Source organism: Streptopelia decaocto (genome assembly GCF_964273445.1).
Source record: "Streptopelia decaocto genome assembly, chromosome: 18".
NCBI lineage: Eukaryota > Metazoa > Chordata > Aves > Columbiformes > Columbidae > Streptopelia > Streptopelia decaocto.
In genome coordinates this window covers 8020869-8042431 of record NC_138673.1, presented here as the reverse complement: position 1 = coordinate 8042431, position 21563 = coordinate 8020869, and the positions used below count along the sequence as shown (strand labels likewise).

The window sequence follows — 21563 nt, the reverse complement described above, 5'->3', positions numbered from 1 at the left end:
AGCAGATTTATTGCTTGGTGAATGGCACAGCCACGGCGCACGTCAGACCTGTAAAATATTAAAATAATGCGTAGGGGATTGTTGTTAATCGGAATTTATTATGCTACATAAAGCCATATTTACAGGCCCACCAGGGGACTATTAATTTGTTTGGGGATAAACAATTAATCTCCCTGGGAGTGGGAGCAGAAAATCTGACACAGTTTTATGTCTTTGCCAGCGCGGCAGAGGCGAGATGGGTCACAGCCCCAGGGTCCCGGGGGGTCACAGACACGGGTCTGCGGTGCTGGGGGAGCTGCAGCCACGTCCCGCCGCTCCCCGGCTGGTTTTGCAGCGGGAGCCGTGCTCTCTGCTGGGATCAATGGGCTTTTTCCTGCCCCAGCCTGAGCTGGGCTCTCACAGACGGCCTCAGTGCATCCCGTTTGTTCTACCCCCCCCCCCGTCTATTTTTGGGTTTCAGCCTTTGTATCCTATTTCCTGCATCCTTTCCTTTCCGCTCAAGATGCAACAGGCACAAACAGGGAGGGAGAGGGAGGTGCCGCGCAGCTGGGAGGAGAGGGGTTTTAGCTGCTACTGTTGGTACCTTTGCTCCATGGACTTCTTCAAACTTAAGCCTTGTTATTTTTCTTCGGAAGCGTCTGTTTGATCTGCAGGTGCGATTCCAGTGCAGGGCAGGAGCACTTGGGATAATTCCCAGCCAAGGCCCTGGAAAAGTTACAACAAAAGCAAAGTTTCTGTTTTACAAGAGCTTATCCAGTGTTTTGGCAAGTAATGTCAAAGCATTAGGGAAAGAACTTCACACCTTGTGCTCAAGCATCCCTGGCCATTGCACACCAGGGCAATGTGGGAGCCGGACTAACACCACCAGCTTGCAACAAGGTCTTGCAATCTGCCCTGAAATGCCCCAGGCCTTTCTATATTGCCACCTATATCGGGGCAGCTCTGCCACTGACGTCCCTTGTGCCCCACACCAACCCGCTCACCTTCGCCCCATCTGCCCCCAGAGCTGCCCCACAGCTGTTCAGTGGCTCAGCATCCCTGGCCCATGTGGCAGAAAACAAACCTCACCATTTACCTACACCTTGCCCACACAAGTTTTAACACATCTATTCAAAATGAGACCTTAGTTCTCTTTGCCAAGGCTTGGTTGGATTTGATCATATTTTGGCCACCACTGTGCACACCAGGGTGCTGCTGGCCCCGGGACCCCACAGTCTTGCTGCCACCTGTATGAACCCCGATGGCAGTTCCCAAACCAGACCCAGCTCTTTTTTCAGTGTAACACTCACCTGCACCCATCCTGTTTGTGCCTTTTTCCTTGGCGCTATGTCCTGAAAAACATCTTTGCACCTTTCCACGGGGATTATCAGCCTGAGCAGCTCATAGGTTGTTTCCAGTAGGAGCTGTGAGTTTTTAGGGGATTTGTGCTGCCATAATTAAGAAGAACCTAGGTCATTAAAAATAATATGCTTCACACTAGAGAGGAACAAGCCTGCTTCCCAAGACCCCTTTCTGCTGAAAAATTCATCGCTCTAAATAATTAATGGTCCTCGCAAAGGAGGATGGTTTTGCCTGTTGCCGGGTGGAACGTGAAATTCAGACGCTGGGCAGAGTAACAGTTATCCTGCTTTTTTTTCATAAGTCCGTATTTCCTCGCTGTGCTGTTGCCCTGGGAGCAGTGGGGCTGTGGCCACTCTCCCCATGGGGCCACGTGCCAGGAGGCTCAAGACTTAACGGTGAATTTAAACAACAGAAGGTGGAAGGGAATGGGTGCGAGAAGCCGCCCATGGTGGGTCCCCACTTCTCACTTCAAGAGGGGAAACGCGTGGGGAGGTGTCGTGGGGACGGTGGTGGGGATCCCCTCGCTGACATCCCCGTGTCCTTGCAGACGAGCGCCGTGCTGTGTGCGGGCGGCTGTGTCCTGCTGGCCCTCAGCTCGCTGCTGGCCATCGTCGCCGTCCTGCTGCCCGGCGGAGCCTGCGAGAGGAGAGTCTGCACCCTGGCTGGCTACATGCAGACAGCGGCAGGCAAGTGACGGGGACTTCGCTCTTTGGGGTGGAAAGATGGGGTTTCCCTGGGGTGCTGCCCGGTTCACAGCATCCTGGATCTCAGCAGCAAGAGGCACTTGCAACCCCTACCCATTGCCGGGAGAAAAAAAAAGAGATCAGCCCTTTGCTTTAGCAGTTGCCTCCTGTATCCATGCTTACAAAATCTATTGAGAAATCACCTCTGCCCAAATACGCTGCTCTGTTTCAGACCTGAAGTGCAGGTCCTGCTCGCTGCCCCCTGCTCAGGCTCTCGTGTAGGGCAGGGGCTGCAGGGAGACCAGGCTGCCTGTGGGCAGGGTGCTGCTGAACCTCCAGGCTCTAGTAGGTGCCTCCAGTGAAGCTTGCGGTCCCATTTGGGGCCATCTTTGCGGTTAAGCCTCTGGAGAGATTTCCCTCTCTCAGCCTTACAGCTGCAACAGGCTGTTGCTCGGCCTGTCCTGCATCTCCCCCCGCAGCGCTCTTGGTACTGCATTTGCTTATATTTCCATTGCAATTGCTTGTACTTCAGCCTTGGAGAAGCACTAACGCAGGGGAGGAGGCAGGGGAAGGTCTGTCCCCATCCCGTGCTCCCTGCCAAGGGACAAACCCCCCACTGAGAGCAGTCTCCGCAAGCTGAACTGTTGGACTAAACAACCCCAAATTCCCCAGCGATGTGCCTGTAGCTGCACTGGACACAAGCCATGACAGGAGATTAAACCGCCCATTCGTGTCTGTGCCCGAGAATAAACTCCTTTCTTTGGAGAAATCCTTAGGGCCGGCCAGACTTCGCTGTCTGCCCAGCAGCATTCAAGCGGCTTTTGGGGGAAATCCTGTTACGTGCTCTCCTCGCCAGGGCTGATCCCGCGGGAGCCGATTTGGGAACAGATGGAGGGGCCTGGCCCGTTGGCCACGGCTGCTCCGGCTCAGCCGGGCTGCGGGTGGGCACCGGCAGCTGCACGGCCCCGTCCCCATCGCGAGTGACGGATGCGTCACTTGGAGGCCACAATTTGGGGATTCCCATCACCTCTCTGTATTGTTTGGTGGCAGTGGCCAACGGGTCCCTTGGGTGCGGGGCAGAGGAGCCCCATGCCAGCGGGTCTCAGCCCCAACCTGGGGACAGTTTGGGTCACTGGGAGGTGGCTCATGGTGGCCTTGCAGGTGGTGTCCTGTGCAGGAGGTAAGTGGGATGGAAAGGGGTGACCCTGCCCTACCTTTTTCCACGGGGGTGGCACATCCCTGCCACGTCTGGCTCTGCAATGAGAGACAAGCGGATGCAAAGCAAAGGATTAGGAAGAGTCTCTGGAAAGGAAACTGACTGTGGCAGATAAATACAAATGAGGCGCTCTGAGGGGTTTTGGTAATATTGAACAGGCTGTAAATAAACTGTAGGCTCTAAGCATTATTGACAAATGAAAATTTACTGGGTACGTTCGAGCAAGCTAATGGGTTGCTTTAAACCCTGTCAGTGCCTTGCTAAGCATTTTGTATTGCGCTTTTTAATTTTGGTTTGCTATGGATTAATTCCCATTCAGAGTCAGGCAGCCCTGAGTCAACAGAATTAAATGGTTTAATGTATTTGGATTCAGAAATGCTGCCCCCCCTCCAGTTTCTCTCTCTCTTCCCACCCCCAGGAGGAAGCTCTTAATTAGAAATCAGCTGCAGCCCAGCAAGAAGCTGAGTGACAGCAAGAGAAACTCCTCCCAAAAAATCACATTATCTCAGAGAGAAAAGCAGGGGTTTTAGGGTCGGTGAATTTATATGGAAGAGAAAGGAAAGCTGAGCAAGGCCATGAGGTTTGGTAGAGCAACTTTTGACAGGGGGACAGCTTTGTCCCCACTGCTGAGTCAGCTCTACCAGGGGAACCCCTGTAAAACCACCATGAGATGCTGGCAGAGCAGTGGGAGGGAAGAGGGGGGCACGTTTCTCCCAAATCCCAGGTTTCCCTGGAGCACAGCAGGTCCCACAGGCACCTTCCCTCCACCTCCACCCTCACTTTCCCCCTGAAAGCCAAATTTTGCTCCGGTTTTCCCATCCCACAAAAACAACTTGAGCTATTTTGCAGAGCGCCAAAGGCATGAGTAAAGAAGCTTAATACTATAAAACACTGAATCAGGCAATCTAATCTCCCAATAAAGAGCCAGGTGCATCCAGCCAGGAGCACAAAACATGCCAGAATATGCCTGACAGAGCCAGAATCCATCCCCACAGGCTCTGCACCGTATCAGACGGACACCCTGACCCACACTTGCATAAATCCAAGCACAGAACCACACAAGACCCAGTCCTAAGAGCAGCCCCACAGCAAGGGGCAGTCAGGCTCAAGCTGTGCCTTTAACATTTTCCTGCTATTTTATAGAGATCCACGTTGTGTCTTTTCCAGCCCCAGAAGGAAGGAAAATAGAAACCTCATGCAGATAGAGAAGAGCATTAATTGCAGACACAGACACGCCATCAGGGTTCAGAGCTGGGCTAATTGCCACCATACGTTGAACACATGATTCTTGATGCTTGGCACCCACCTCTTAGAAAAAAAAAAAAAACAACATATCCACACAAATGACAAGAAGATGATCACTAATGAAAGAATAAATGAGCAGCAGAGCAACAGGGAGAGAGGGAAGGATAAAATACAGAACATTTGCTCAGCTCTCACACCCTACAAGCAAAGTCAAAGTTGCCCCGAGAGATTAGAGATGGGGCTCGCTCCCTGAGCATGGTGCCAGCTCACTGAAATTAAACTTCTGCTCTGATACCTGCTCCTAAACCTGCACAGCAGCATCTCCAGAAAGCTGGGGTGGCTGAGCTGGCCCCATTTCTGTGTGGGGCAGCCCCAAGCCCCAGCTGCGGCTCATTGCTGCTGATGAGAGGGGTCCAGGGAGGGCACATGGGTGCACAGCTGAGATCCTGCCACAGTCGTTTGTCAGCAAAAGCCTCTTTGTTGGTGTTTTAAGTATAGGAGTTTGTTCGAGGCACAAATGTCTCCTACCATCCAGGGCTGTAAGGGAAGGGGATCTTCTCCAGGGCTGGTTGTGCCTCTACAACCTCTCTGGTGGCTTCCAGGTGGGACCGAGGGAAGGATAATGGGTCTGCTGTTAGATTGAGCTGCTGGCAACTGTGCTCTGGCACCAAAGCAGATTGTGTCTGCTGCTTAGGAAACACAATGAGCCTTCGCAGGCAGGCAGCAGGGACTCGCAGCCTCCCTCTGCAGCTCCTTTTGCTACCCTAAAAGCCTCGATAAAAACCAGGACTGTGTTGCTTTTTGGAAGCTTTTCACCGTGCGTTTTTCAGCAAAGGGTTCTTGCTCTGCTGGCGAGTGGTGCTGGATCCGTTGGCAGTTAGTAACTGGGTGCACCCCCCGTCGCCCCACGGCTGCTGATCCTTTCCCTGATCCCTGAGATGTGCCAGCAAAGTGGCCTGACGGGAGGGGGCTGCGGAGCTTTGCACCTCGGCGGGGACACGGGCACAGTGGAGCCTGAGGGACGCCTTTCGGGGAGTTTTGCATTCACCCCACGCTGCTCTCTGTCTCATCCTACCACCATCATCTCACTGCTCAAGACAAACCCAGTGCTGAGGGCAAATGATCCTGACCTGCCTGGGCCTTTCTAAGGCTCTTTTGGTTTCAAAAAGCAATTTCACAGCATCGCTGCGACAGAATCAGAACAGTCTTAAGGCTCCAGCAAGACAGGCAGAAACCCCCAGTTACACAATTCCCTTACTTAGCTGCACTTTAATCCCAAGTTTCATGGTAGTCCCAAGAGCTTCATCCTGCAAAAATTGATTGCATTCTGCAGCCAAGATCCTTCTTCCTGGCAGGAGCTTTTCTGTTCTCCCCTTGTCTTTCTCTGGAAAGAGCAACACTCCTGTCACAGCTGGGAGGAACCGCATGACGCTCATCACTGCCCAGGTCGTCATTGCCATCTTCACCTTCTCCCCTCCACTTTTCACACCTTGTCCTTGCAATAGAGACAAGCGACCAACATCATCTGAAGCCCTGGTTCCTTCCCCAGTGCAAGGCTTTCCTCCCCCTGCTTTCTTTAATTACATTAGCAAAGTCAAAAAGCTGCCTTTGGCACGTTATTATTCAGTCAGTGAACTCTCACTAATTCCTGACACAACTAATAAATATCTGCTGGTAGGAGCCCGCTGCTGGGGCGCTGCAGAGGGGCTTCTGTCACAGCCCAGCCCGAGAGGTGCTTCACGCTGGCGCCAATATTGCTTACGCCTGACTTGACACATGCTCTCATTTTTTATTCACTTGCATCGATGCAAATCCTCTGATTTGCTGCGTTTTTTTGCCCATTTGCTCCAGAATTCAGCTCAGTAAAACCCATCAGCATGCTGGGCCTCGGGCCAGCGTGTCCTGGAGCTCCTCTGAACCCTGTGGAGATGCTGGGCACCAGCACCCAAGCCCAGATGACATTATTCTACCATGTTTAAGAATCTGATGAATTCCCATGTTAAAAGCAGCAACTGACCTTTTCTTCACGTCTGCCTCCCATGTGGGAGGTGTCATTTGCGAGGACGTTGCAGGGAACAAAATGAACTTGCCAGATCTGCAGATCGACGAGCGTGAAAGTGGAACCACAAACATCAACTCCAGCCTTTCACCAGATGAAATTTTTACTTCTGCTGAAACAGTAATTTCTCCGCGCTCACTTCAGTGCATACATGCGAGTGACAGATCATCTCGGTTCGAGAGCCATTTCGTTATTTCACTTTTAAAACCTAAAATCTTTAGCGGAGAGCCAGACCATTAAACTTAGCAGTAGAAGGGCTGGCAGCTTTCCTAACGGCCAGGCTCTGTGCCACAGGTTAAGTGTAGATTAGCCTTCCCCAGGCTTTAAGCTCATTCCATACAAGGTGCAGAGCTGCTGAAAGACAAGGGGCCAGATCCTGGCTGTGCCACACAGCAGCTGAGCCCCACATCAGAGAGAAGCTTGGGATTCATTTCCATGTGGCATTTGGACAGCTTGCCTTCTTCTGTTCAGTTCTCAAAATATGCTTTGATTTTCTCCAGGTGTGGCTTTGCCATTTGGCACAAACCTGCTGACTTGGTGGCTTTGCCCTCCCTTCAGGCCGGGCCTGGCTAGTGCTGGGAGCAGCGTTATTTCTCAGTAGTCTCATTTAGAGAAGAAACCAGCCATGTCCTTTCATGGCTTTCTTGGCAAGGGGCAATACATTTCCAGTGGCATCAATGACAGAAGCAATATCCTTTCATTGCTGTCATTGGAAAAAAGCAGTTTCATGCTGCCAGAAAAAACTAGTTCGCTTGTACAAAACATATTTTCCGTTCCCTTAAACCTGGGGAAATCCTTGTCGTGTTAATATGTGGCTGAATTGCTTCTCTTTCAACAGTTCTCTTAGGGATTTGAGTTTAGAGACCAGTTATTGCACTTGAATGCAGTAACAGTCCATTAAAAAAGAAGTATGTTTTGTAAATAATGGCAGTGCTTTGCAATAAATGGGAACAAAAAAATAACAAGTGCCCCTGAGGAAACACCAGCCTGCCCCAAGCACCCCAGCACTGTGCCACAGCCGAGCCTTTCAGATGGGAAAACCACACTCCGATTTTACAGGGAATTTGCTTCCCTTTGCCTGTGCTCAGTTTGCAGGCACTTGTTCCGTCTTCTACAATGCAGGACATTTACCCGATTCTAGCATTTCCAAGGTACCAGCGTGAAGCTCAGGGGTGCTATTGGGGCGCTCTTCAAGCCATACCTTTCCAAATAGGCTCGCTCATGTTTTTGGGGAGAGATGGCTTTGATTATGGTTCACCTTTCATGGGGCTTAACTGGTCTTTCTTTCCTTGCAAGGTCAGGCTGCTGGTAGCACAGGCAGGACGTGATAAACGGGATCCTGCAAGGCTTCAGAGCATCTCTCATTTAATAGCTGTCATTAACAGCATGCCCACAATATTGGGAATAAGCATGTCTCTTTATCTCCTTCCTATATGATTACGTGCTTCAGCTGATGTTTCTCTTCATAAATGATTTGACTTTTCCCTTTTTCCCCCTGGCTTGCCTCCTGTTTGTATCTGCTGTTGCTGGGAAGATGGAGACAGACTCTTGCAGCCCCCTCCAGGACCACCTGGATATCCTCCCTTGCTGTGGGGAATGGAGCTGAATTTCATGCATCCCAAAGCAATTGTGTAGAGGTCACCTCATCTTTATTGACTCATCCATCTGGACTGAGTGTATAATGTAATACCGAGAAAAAAACCCAAGCCTCCCCATCCTCTCTGACACTGACAGGGAGCTGGGGACTGTCATGAGCAGTTTCCAGCTTGTTCTGCTCAAGAGAAGGATGCGTGCACTTCAGGGAGTCTTGGTCAGCCCCAGGGTCCAGCCTTCTGTCTATGCTGGAAGTTTTTGCCCTGTTACAATCTACTAAAACATGGAAGCACAGAAACAGCATGGAAGACAGTGTCTGGTCTTGGCGTCAGACAGAAATCTTTGCTGAGCTGGTTGGATGCTGGCTGTAATTTAACAGGCAGCCAAACACGGCGATGTCAGGACACCGAGCAGGGCAGTGCAGAGCGATGGAGCTGCCAGTCCGCCCGCCTGCCAGCAGCAACGTGCTGCCCTGAAACCTCAACGTTGAGATCAGTTTGGGGTGAAGCAGTGAGCCCCCAAATGCCTCAAAATCTGTTTTCTTGAGATTAGATGAAGCTCATGCTATCTGTAGATCCGCCTGGGAAGTCATTACAGGGACTTGCTGCTGTTGTACAGCGGAGATGTGTTGGCCTGGCCTTGGTGAACAAGGTGATAAATCTGGGCTGCAGCTGCTCAGTGTCCTTTGTGTTGTTGCAAATTGCCCAGGCAGTTGTCAATTCATCAGCCAGCCCTGCTGTAAGAGACGGCAGGCATGCACACAGAGTTTCCCTGAGAAAGGAGCTGTGAAAGTCTGATAAAATGGGTTTTTCCAACACCTCCAGCCCTGGGTGCCTGTGACAGACCCTTCGTTGGGATGTGGGTGTTTCTGTCCTGCTTTGCTTGCTCTAGATGAACATTTGGCTTCAGCATCCTGAATAACGGTGCTGTGCGATCTGGGCTGCTGGGTGAGCTGGGGAGCCAGACCTGAGCACAGACGTGTCAGCAGTGGCCCTGGGCCAGGTCCTGGTTCCTTTCCCTGGTGGAGGGGTCTGTCCTCGTGCAGGCACATAGCACAGCTTCCAGGTTCGGAAATCTCTTGTTCCGCCTTCCCGTCTGAATCTATGCTGAGTCGTGTTTCTTTGCTGGGAAGGAACAGATCTGCTCGGAGGAGGAATTTACCCCGCACTGAGTGTAAACACAGATGGAAACGTGGTGAAGCCCTTTTCAAATTGAAGGGAATAAATTTGTTTAAAAGACTGAACGTCTGGGGCGGTGAAAGAGCAGGTGAAAAACTAACCCAGGAAAGGACAGTGATGCTAAGGGATGGCTGTATGGGGAGAGGGCACACACTGTCGGGTAGGGAAGGGTCCAGAGTGGGGAAATTACCCCAAAGAGCACCAGAAGGCTCCTGCAAGGTTACCTTTTCAAATCTTTTAAAGGTTTGTGGTTTTGTTTTTTGCATCCCAGGCACTTCAGATGGAGCAAGTAGGTAGGTTTTTCCCCTGCACTATCCTGATCTGACCTTTCTAAGGCAGCACATGAGGGATGCAGCCCTGTGTCTCCTCCAGCTGCTGGATAAGCAGGGTTTTGCTCCCTGGTTAGGCAGCAATCGCTGTGCTGCAGAGCTGCTCTGTGCATTGCCCTGGAAGGGCAGATGGGGCACGTTCACCTGCTGGGAATCAGCTTCACGCTGATGGTCTGGTCAGCAATTCTGCTCCAAGCCAGAGCATTTTCTATGCTCCACAATAAGAGCACTCCTGGGCAAAGGCCCTGGTCCTGCAGGGCGTTATTCACTTGCCTAACCAAAAGGCTAAGAGCGTGGATAAGCCTTGGGTGGCTGAGGAAATGTTAAATCACATTCTCCTCCCAGCCGTAACCTTGGCAGAAGCACAGCTCTGGCTGCTAAAGCCCATAAAATGAACAGCCCCTGTTGCTCCTGATAGGGGTATAAAAATATAATTACTTGAAGAGTGACTTACGATTCAGTGAAACAAGGATCTTCTCCTTTTTGATTGAATTACGCAGCGGTATTCCTAGAAGACTGGAAGCAGATGGCGAGCTCTGGCCAGGCATTTAACAGCCTGAGTTACTGCGTGGAGGGGATGGAGCTGCAACGCCCTGCTCCTGCCTTTCTGCTCGCCTTGGGCCACCATCACGGTCTGTTCCTGGGAAAGGAGAGGCTGAAGGATGGGGCAGGATGGTTTGCAGCAATGGATGGAGATGTGGAGCATGTCCCGCAGCAGAGGGCTTGTTGTGCAGCAGTGGGTGCAGCTTGGGTGGCAGCCAAGAAAGGCAAAAATTTTGGTTCTGCAAATCCAGCGCTGCTTTGGTGCCAGGCAGACACATTACAATAGCAATCCCAGTGTGTGTCACGTCAGGATGCCGTGGAGGTGACAAACTGCCCTCCTGTCACGCAGGAGCACTGCCCATCCCTCCAGGCCCTGGAGCAGGTAGGATGAAGACAGACAGTCCCCTGGGCTGAGCTGGAGCGAACGCTGCTGTCTAATTTCTGCCTCGCTGCTTCTCCTGCCCCCATATATCTTGAGCACGTCAATAAAATCAAACAGACTATTAACAGCATGTCGCGTTATCAGCCGTGGACGTGCGCGCTGTGCATTAGGCAGCCATGCAGCCTGCATTTTATGAAGTGAGCTGCTCACACGACTGCTGGGGTTGCAGCGATTATCACATCCCCTCACAGCTGAGCGATACTACAGCTTTTATGAGCTACCCTAAATCAAAGGCCCTTTCTTTTTAAAGATAAATTAACAATTCTGTCCCCCCCCCTTTTTTTTTTTAATGGCATAACAGCCAGCTGATTACTAGGTGAGACACAAATCTCGTTGCTGGGTTGTGCCTACTGCATTGTCTTTTGGATTATTTTTATCGAACAAGCAAATGTTCTTTTGGAGCTCTGAAGTCTTTATGAGGGAGACTCATTTTCTGCTACCATGATCTCTTTGTCGCGGGTGGGTGATGTATGAAAAAGAATTGCAAATAGCTGTTTACAGCAAGCAAAGTCACGGAACAGCCCACTTTAATTTCTGCTATCTGTTGGAGACTGTTGTTGGTGATGGTCAAAATTAATTAAGCAGGAAGAAAGAGAGCAGGGAGGCAGTATGCATCCAGCTCTGACATTGAAGTATTAATGGTGAGCTAATCAAGAAAGAGTATCTATGAATATCTAATGAGCTTATGGTTTGCATTTTTACTGATGCAGTGAACTTGTGGGCAGCAGCTCACACAGGAGGAGTTGGGGCAGAGGTGGGCGGCCTGATCGCTCACTCTGGGGACACACAAAGGGCTCGTGCCTGTGTCAGGGGCTGAGGCACCTTTGCCTTTTGCACCTCCCAGCCCTGCTGCCGCTGGGTCCCGACAGCAGCCAGCTCAGAGGGTCCAGCCCCAGTGCTGTGTTCCTTCCTCCCTGATGCTGGAGGGCACTTGGAGGGCTCAGCTCCTCCAGGACGGAGCTGCAGCGTCTGTCCACTGCCGGGCCTTTGGCAAAAACTCCGAAATGCAGAACCTTGAATGCAGGACCTCACCCACTCGCCCTGTGCCCGGTGCAGGGCACCCCAGGGGAGTCTTGTTCCTGTCTCTCCTGCCGGTGTGTGGCTGGTGTTTCTAAATCAAGTTTCCAAGCTGTTTTGGGGAAAATAGAAGGTGATGGCTGTGCCACAGGGCTGGGGCACCCTGCAGACCCCCATGACCAGCATGTGCTCCGGGCACGCTGGCTCAGCCACTGTCACCCACCCACCACAGAGCAGGGGAGAACAGGAGGAAACAATCCCATGGCAAAGCTGGGCTGATTCTCATCAAAGTCACAAAAGTAAATGTCACCTTCGGGTGCCAGAAGGAGTCAAGAGGCATTTCTCCCTTCAACGTCAGTGTAATGACGGTTGTGGCTTTGCAGGTTTGTATTGCTGTGTTTCTGCAAACAGTTCCCTCCTCTAACCCCTTGGAAATTGGATTTAGCGTGGCTGAGCGGTTTGTGTGCAGCAGATAGCAGCGGGGCTGATAAGCAGAAACCTGTTTACACACTCACTCATACCTAATGCTACAATTGGGCAGGGGCTGCCTGGATTTTATATATATTTTTAAACACTATCAAATGTAATCCTAGTGGCTGAATATCTTGTTGCTGCTTAACAGGAAGAAATCTGCACGGAGCAGTTATAATGGGTAACAAATGTGAAAATAGCTTCATGTGAAGCAAAAGGATAAATGTAATGAGTAAATCTTAAATTGTAATAAGAAAGAATCAAGTGGTGATCAGTAAGGAATAGCGTACCTGCAGTCTCCTGTGCAAGGTGGTATTTCATATATTGCCAAGTTAGTGGGAACTGGACACAACCCCAGGTGCAGAGAGAGTCCTGGCAGGTCACTCTGGCAGCAACAGGGACTTTCCTGGAAAGGAAAACAGAAAGCAGATGGTATCAGTTAAATAGCAGGAGGGTACTGGGGATGTCCAGGGAGGTGGTAGAGCCCAGGCTGCCTCCATCCCCCATGGTCTGCGGGGGCGAGAAGGCTCTTTGCCGTGGGTGCATGGGCACCGTGATGCCCAGCGCGGGTTCCTGAGGCTGGCGGTGGAGTGAGCAGCAGGGATTTCTGCAGGAGGAGCACTCTGGAACCTGCTTCTCTCTGCTGCTCCACTATAACCCAAATCTGTCAGCCTTTAGGGCTTGCTGGGAAGGTCATCTGTGAGCAAAGCTCATTATTTCAAGCAAAGCAGCAGGCTAATGCCACTACCCTGCTCCCGGGAACCGAGCTCTGCCCTGTGCCTCGGCTGTGTAGCTGCACATGAGCTGCAGGGAATTCCAGATGCATGGGGGTGGATGTTAAGCCCACAGATATAAACAGATCCTACTGGCATGTACCTTGAGCATGGACAAGGAAACACACATTCTTCCTAGCTGATTCATTCAGTTGTCATGAAAGTGCTGTCCAAGCCAAAAGGCAGCAGCTCTTCTTCCAGCCGCTTAATTTTCTTTAATCTGCTCTTGACATTTATTGAAATAAGTGTTTTACGCATGTCAAAGCCAAAGATTTCAAAACATCACATGAAAAAAAAAGTAAGGTCAGTGCAAGGGAGGATATGGTAGCAAACATGAGGTGAAAGACTCTAGTTTCTACAAGGAAGGTCTGTGCAAAACAAGGTGACACTGATCTGTGGTCCGAGGGTGCTTCATTTGCACCTCTGACAGTAGCCGCTGTGGTGGGCTTTGTATGTTGTGACACCAGCAATTTAATCAAGGGCATCCTTAATATGAACAGGTTTAAAAGTAAAAGATGCCTTGATAACAGGACTTCTCAGGAGCCTCTTCATGCGGGTGAAGAGTTTCCCATGGCTCTGCCCAGTGTTGGCCCACCTTGCTTTGCCCGGGGCAGCGCTCGCGGGGCTGAACCAGCCTTCGCATTCACGTGAGTGGGTGTTGCTGCTTCTCACACGCTTAAATGAGCCAAAGCACTTGACAAACTGAGCTGCTGAACGTGAATCCAGCGTAGGGGCCAACCCTGCAAGATGCCTCCTGGTGCATTGAGCACCCTGAATACTACAACTGCAAAAGGAGAGATATAAAAGATCCTCAGAAAACTTGTGCTTTGAGTTCATTAGGTAGAGGTAACAAGCTGACATAGGTTAATTTATAGCTCAGTTGTATGCTGATTGCAAAGTACACATTTCCAGCAAGGAATCATTAGTAAATCACTTTCCCACCAGTTCTCTTGGCATATAAGAGAAATTTCTCCCTTCCTGACATTTAGAAAAAATCCTAATAAGTTATACACACCATGACTTTATAGCATTTTTAATATTTAAAAGAAGGCTAGAATCTATAACCTCAACCTTTAACAAATGTACAGTAACGCGATAACAAATTTGCCTTGAACAGCTGCTATCTTGGTACCAACTGGCATGAAGAGGAGGGAAGTAATTGGCTTGTTTTCAGATAATTACCATAATTGTAGTGACACCATTTGGATCACATCTAACTGCGTTCCTGCTGCAAGTTGGATAATTTAATAATTGGCAGAATTTAGACTGACAGTAAAGGTAAAGTCAGCATATGGTGGGGAAATCAGTAGGCACCTCCCTGTGTTGCTGGTACAGGCTCTGCTGCTTTTGCTGTGAAGTTTAGCAAAATCTCTAGATTTTGCTGCTTTTCTTAAGCCCTGTGACCGGTTTGCATCTTTGCTCCTTTTCTTATGCTTGACCCGAGGAGACCGCGTTTCACACCTTTTGAACCTTTTGATTTGAGATAAATCACTCACTTCAGCCCTACCCGAATCACCGTTTTCTTTGTGCGTTGAGTATTTTTAGCTGTCCTACTTCTGCTGGGGGCTCGTCGGAGCTCTGTGCTGAAAGTGGATTAAACCCCGGTCAGGTGCTTACAGGCAGCAGCCAAATGCCTTTCCCAGAGGTTGAACCCTAAAGACCAGAGCTCGTCCCCCCAGCCAAGCCCTGTCACGCTGGTGGGAAGCGGAGCTCGGCCATCGCGTCGGGCTCAGCATGACACACCGGAGAGAACTTGTCCCCTTTGTGTCCCCTTGTGCCTGCTGCTTGTGGCCAGCGTGTAGGGGACTCAGCATCTCCTGCGTCTCTAGTCCTGCCATCTGCCCAGCCAGAGTCCAGGAGCAGGAGGGCTGTAAGGTAAGGTGGCTTGGTGGTGGCTGAGGCTCCCGTACCAGTTACGGGTACACCTGTGTCTGCCACGATTCGGGCTGAACCAGGCTCTCCATCCCACGTGTATTTTTGACCGGTTGCAATGGGTGAGGTGCTTGCTGATGCACTAGCTGTAGGTCTGCGGTGTAGCCGATGCCCAAGGGTCTGGGGGATGGCCGGGGGTCCGGGGGGTGTCCAGTTCATCACACGCTGGGGAGGACTTTGGCACAGAGCAGGCGAAGCGCTGATCTCCGTAACAAACCTGTCTGCCAAGCTGAGGTTGATGGCTCCATCGCAGCCTCCGGTACCTGGGCACACACACAACACCGGCACACAAGGGAAGGTGGATGGCTAAAAAGCAAACCCTGCCTCTCTCTGTTTCCCCAGGTTTTTGGGGGTGGTCTCTGGTGTCGTTTATGGTGCTGGGGCAGCTGGGAGCAGCCGGCTGAGCCCCCCGCATCTCCCTGCCCTCGCACAGAAACTGCAGGGGAACCGTTTCCTTGCAGCATTCCCTCCCCCTCTGTGATTTATTGCTGCCAGGAGGCTGTGCGTGTGGAGGTGGCATAAATCTCACCCAAAAGAGAGATGCATTTGCATTCGCTCCCTCGCTGGCATATTGAATGAAACCCTGAGCAGGTCCCAGGCAGAAGGGCCAGCACTGGGGGCTTCCAGCCCTGCTGGAGGCGGCTCCTACACCAGCAAGGAACAGCTCCCCCACTCAGCCCAATTATCCCTAGATTAATTTTAATCCACTCCTATTTATATTCTGAGGTATCACCCTACATAATTCCATAGTGTTCGCAGGCTTCAGGCATCCGCTGTGCTCCCCTCTCCTGATCTGCCAGCAACCACAAACCCTTTAAATCACTTTTTCTCATTCAGACCTTCTGATGCTCCTGGTTATTTCTGCTGTGGCTCACGCAGCTCCCTCCAAATTGCTGCGCAATGCCTCCAAAGCACTCCCTGGGCTGACAGTCCGTGTGCTGGAGTTAAAATCCTGCAAGCTACTACTGGAAAGGAGACTACAGAGGGCAATTAGGGAGATTATAGTCAGCCCACGGTCATGCTGCTGCAATGGGTCTGGATGTCCTGTCACGAGGAGCCAGCCTGGACTAAGGCTTGCAAATAACTGAGCAAGGAGAAAAGCAATTGTCTCTGAGATTGCATTTTAAATGGAAGCCCATCAGTGTTTTCATATGTTGACAGTAAACTGGATACAAAGCAAACCAAGAAATGCAAGAGAGCGAGAAGGAAGAAAGGTGGATACAACACATTAATCAGAGACAAAAGTTGGTGGCAGTCTGCAAACCTCTGCTTCTGCACGGGCTGGTGGCTGGAAATAGCATCTTGAAGCAATGGAGGAAGTAAAGAATTAATTACAGTTCTGAGACCCAATTCCACTTCCAGCCACAGGCAGCATTTATTAAGATCTCACTGAGGCAGGAAAGATTGAACAAGGGACTCAGGGGACTACGAAGGGGAAAAGAATTAATCAGTTTGTCTCAGAAGACTGAAGAAGTCAGATTAAATAAAAACTGGAACTGAAATGAAGGGGGGAACAAGGCGGTTAGAAACCTGGACCTGTTTGAAGAAGAAACTCTGGAGTCGCAGCTGGGAGCAGTCGCAGGGACTCTGGTCCCACACGACAGAACCTGCGGAGCTTTGGGGAGAAGGGCTGAAAGTTCGCCTTGACTTCTTTAATAGTTTTAGAAATGTCCCATTTCGGCCTCTTCCTTTGCCTGGCAGAAGGAGGCCACTCCAGCTCCCGCACCTCCGATCCGTGCTCTAGTGCATCACCAAAGCGCCCGGTCCCACGTGCCCCAGTGTCAGCGGGACGCCTTCCCCAGCCTGCCAAGGGGGCACAGGAAGGGAAGCTGAACGAATAGATGTCCAAACCCCACAGCCAGCACCCTAAAAGGCAAATCTTTGTCCCTGCCCGTTGTCAGCCCAGTGTTTTCCATCACAATAACATTCAATGACTCTAAAGCGTACATTTTCTTCCCTCTTTTGTGCCGTCGCTTTTCTGTCTGTCCCTCTGGGAAAGGTCACTGGGCTTCCACATTCCTGCTGTGTAATGAGCTGTGACAAACACTGCGACGGTGACCGGGGCTGGGGTCAGAGAGTTGAACGCCAGCGTCACGGGGAGCGAGCCTGTCCCCAGCCAGGCGATGGGTGTCCCATTGCCAAGCGCCTTCCCCTCCGCACAGCTCAGTGGCACAAACTTCACGGAAAACACATTAGAGACTCTTGTCTTATTCCCCCGCCTCGAAAACCCCATGCGTGATAAACAGACATAAATAAAAACTTCTCACAGTAAACAGTGAATGGGGAAACACACAGTTTTTGTCTTCAGGAAGCAGGAAAGCATTCCTATTTTTCTGGCATGTCCAGAAATAGGCTCTTTGGAGAAAGCCTTTATGGAAACGCATATCCCAGAGGAATGTTCTCTGAAACCCCAACAGCATTGATTCAGAAGAGAGACACCAGCGCTCTCCCCATTGTTGGCTGCAACAGAAACATTTCCCAATAAAACTGCTATTTAGAAAGTTCCTGGCTTTATCATATCTGTCTCTTTTGCAGAAGTACAGCTCTGTCCCTATTTTTTAGCGAGATCCAGGTTACTGAAAATTACTGGTTATAGTAAAGCACAGAAAACAGCAAAGCAAGCTGCAAGGAAAAGAGGTGACACTGACAGCTGTGTTGGGTAATAACCCTTATGATATCACAAAGCTTCATAGCAGGATTTTTCCACCCCCTGTGTTATGCCAGAGAACAGTAAAAAAAATCAGTCTGCTGATTCTATAGTGGTATTTCCTAGCAAAACCACTAAATACTGTTTGGTATGTTAGCTGGAGTTTAATATGCACAAGTGATGGTGGAGATGGATGTGTACTGCAAATTTTTATCGTGGACCTTCCAAACCAGGAATACCTATAAAGATACATCTCATCCCTCAGCTATACTATGTTTTTCAGCATTTTTTCAGTGCTTTTTTTTTAATCCAGTCCAGTTTTAAATGCCAATATGCCAAAATACAAAGTGTTTTTCACAATCTGAGGCTAACATGGCATGAACACCGCCCTAAACACTGTATAAAATGTGGGGCACTAGAGATTCTTCCAGGGAAAACCCAATAAACTTCTACATTATGATTTTCATCAAGAGAATCACTGCAAATAATAAATCCTGTTACGCTTCTCATGTTTTGGGTATTTCAAGCAAGAAAGATAAGGAAAAGCAGCCATGAATTAAGAGAGAGAAACTGCCTTCTCTGTAGGATCTGGAGCTACTTTAACAACTTGTTGAAGGTCACTAACTCAATTCATGGATGCAAAATAATGACAGCATCCGAAAGATGGTTTCACAAGATGTGAGTCACCGTGTTATAGCTAATGGTTTTTGAAACCTGGCATGTGGAAGCTCCACATGCATATAATGCATGCCCGTCAGGATTTACTACTAGATTGAAGGTAGAACCTGAAAGCTGGAGGTGGAAGAGCCTCCCTGAACCAGCTCTGCCTCCCAGGCTCCCTCAAGGCCCCAGTTTCAATCTTTGGGGTGTACAGACCCAATCGCACCCATCTCCTTTTTATGGAGTTGGTGCTGCCGAGTTGTACGTCACAAGAACACAGAGATCACCAGGAACTAACCAAGAAAACACAACATCTTCCTGTCACTTTCCAATCAGGCTTTTCAGTCGTGGTGGCGAAAGACTCGATGCATCTCACTTCAACGCCCCCAGGGTTTACTGATGGGTCCCAAAATTAGATCAGCAGACCCAGGCAGGCTCAGAAGTCTAGCTAGGCTTGTTACTTTAATGAAATGCTAATTGCTGCCTCTGCGGTCTCGAAAAGTGCCTTTGGTCCTGCAGCAGCTCCAGTTAAGCAGTGTTAATTGCCAAAGCTAATTATGTTGCTGTTGCTCCTAGATACTGGTTCAGGTGAGGTCTATAAACAATAAAACCAGTAGCCAAGGCGCTGTAGCTCGGCTGCGGTGACATGTGCACGGCCAAAGGCACCGCTCTGCTCCCGATGCTTTGTGAGCACCGGGCACGGACCAGGGACATCGCGACGTGGTGCCAGAACAGGACCAGGGAGGTGACAATTCCTAGACAAGAGACCCTGCAGCAAATCTTCTTGCTAAAAAATGTGTAGGATTTCAGTTTTGAGAGAAAATGCTGGAAAAAATACCTTTCCTTAGTTCCGTAGGTGCGGGTTTTAAAAAGCCATCCTAAAAAGGCCTGAAATTCCTTAGGTGTTGCAATTAGTGGAAGGCAAGAAGCGAACAGATCTGGGCTTCCCATTCCTCAAGGTAATAACATCCCCAAAACTCCCAACACTGTTTTGGTCGTACACCCCATGTCTGTTTCATCGCTGAAATTCCCAGCTGAAAAGGTGCGTTACACCAATTAAACCACCAGAACTTTCTACGATCCTTCTGAAAAACAAGCTTACTGTTCGGATAAAGTCCTTGCTGGCTAGAACAGCCCCAACAGCCTCGTATAATTGCTCCAGAGGGGTTACGCTTTGCCAGGCCCCTTGGCAACCGGTGCTTTGGGACTGGAGGCGGGAGCAGCCGAGCTGCCATCGCAAAAACCAGCGTGAATCTTCACCAGGACACCGGTGGCCAAACAGGAGCAGCTTAGGAGAGCCACGGGGAAGGAAACTTGTCTTGAGCTTGGCCATGCTGCCTCAGCGCTCTCCTGCACGGCGCAGGAGAGGAGCAGGACAAAGAGGGCAGTGCTAGGGGTTATTCTTCTGGAGAGGGTTTTCCAGAATCCTGTTTAGGGAACAGGCGGTAAAATAGATTTTATCTCAGATCCAATTAACAGCTGAGTTACAGGACTCAAGCGAAATAAAGGGCAGTGAATCTCCAAGACGCTATTTATGTGATTTATTAGAATACGGCTGTCTGCAGGAGCGGGCAGCAGCCGTTATGTTTAATTTATGAGGATGCGAGGGGGAAAGGGCTCGGCTACCAAGCTGTTGGGGGGTTCCTGCCCTAGCAGGGCAAAAATGCTCCTCCTGCAACAAAGGCACTAACAGCCCCCTCGCACCAGCGTTACTGGTTGTTCGTTGGATTAAATCACCCACAACCGGGCTGTGCAGAACTGCGGGTGGAAAAGCTCCATCCGCTCCCTCTGACGGGTTTCAAGGCTTATGCAGAGGGAAGAGCCAAAGCACAGAGATCCAGAGGGAAAAGAGAGATGAATTCGGGGCCTTGCAGCTGAACTACCAGTGAGGGGCAACGCGCACAGTGGGAGTTTTTGCAGCGAGCGTGAAGAAGGTGAAACATGAGTCTTCTCATCTCTGTTTCTGAAACTTCCCATTTTAAGCATCTTCCAGGCCAGAAAAGGATATTTGATCTGACAGCCTTGGAAGAGCTCCACCATTTGATGTTTGTGTGTTTGCAGAGGAAGCACAGAAGGATTGTCAGTGACAGATGAAATCTGCAGTCCCTCTAACACACCAGTTAAAGTGATTTTGCCTCTTGAAAGCCAAACTATAAGGTTTCTATCAAAGAGATGTTTGATACCAGCAAACCAAGTATTGTGAGAAAAATAGAGTCCATAGTTTTCTTACATTGCAATCAGTATTCATGTAAAATAGCTGTTTTCTCTGTCTTGCGTAGCAACACACAGTAGTCAGACCAGCTGCTGTTTCATTTTTTTCCTTTCTTTATGTTTTATAAGCGGCTGATGAACAGTGGTAGAAAAATACAACCACAAACAATGTGACTGACTGTCTCGAGAAAAGAGGTTTTTGTTTTGCCTTTGTTTTTTAACACTTCACTGGTATTCTGAATATCTGTTAAGAAGAGATGCTCTGATGCCCTGTTGTATCACTAGCACAAAATTGGATGCTCCAGAGGGAAGGAGCCTAATTAGGTTTATTATTTATTGCTCGAGCAGCCTTAGATTTGGCAAATCCCCTCCCAGCAAGGCTGTGTTCAGTTCCAGCATATGTTGTTTGGATCCATAATTTGAACTTAAAAGCTAAAAGTACTTTTTTCTAATGGCTAGATGGGAGCTTTCTTCCAGATCTCTACAGGAGGTGGAGGCTCTCCCGGGGGGTTGCCTTTTTCTGTTAAGTGTTTCTCTAATGGATTCGGTGAGAAGCAGCACTGACACAGAGCAGAAGGATCAGAAATCAGCCACAACTTAAAGCTCCTGTTCCCAGCCACCTCCTCAGCTTCTCTATTCACCTTATTCGCTCAACCTGACCTCACAGGAAAACCAGGCACGCCTCTTACTTGTTGCAAGAAGCTGAGTTAAATAATATTTTTAATGCCCATAAATAAAGGTAAAATATAATTTGCAGAGAAAGAGCCATCCGCTGGAAAGCAGGGTGCTACATTTAGTTTTCTCCTGTCAGATAGAGAGGAAGGGATGCTGACAGACTCCTTGTAAGGTGAACTTCCAATGGGACTGAGTTTTAACAGAGTCACTTGTGCATCTTGCAACCTCAGATGCGGCTGCACAAGTATCTCCAGGATTTGGGATTCCTGGGCGACCGCTCTTGCAGCTCTTAGAGGTGCCCAAAACACAACGTGATACGACAGCTGAGCCGCATGGGGAGTTGTGGGCAGTTGCTCTGGCTGTCAAAGATGTTGTGATCTCTCATGTCGCGCTTTAGGGAGCACAAGCGAAACAGCAGAAAACACGGTTTTAAATGAAGGGCAAGAAAAGTCTGAGATAAATGCACCAGTAGTTAAGTCTCTGCAACAGAAAGCTGCTCTGATGTTTTCCGACAATATTTCATCCAGTTCCTAGGTTTAAGACAATAA

At 49.7% G+C, this 21563-nt stretch overlaps 1 protein-coding gene across 1 annotated transcript in view; it reads left to right on the top strand.

Moving 5' to 3' along the window:
- Nucleotides 1–21563, top strand: part of LHFPL7 (LHFPL tetraspan subfamily member 7) — a 58847-nt gene that overhangs the window by 6916 nt on the left and 30368 nt on the right. Inside the window, exon 2 of the mRNA XM_082068548.1 lies at nucleotides 1889–2027. Within this exon, the coding sequence (XP_081924674.1) occupies nucleotides 1889–2027 (139 nt within the window). The remainder of the gene's footprint in view (nucleotides 1–1888; nucleotides 2028–21563) is intronic.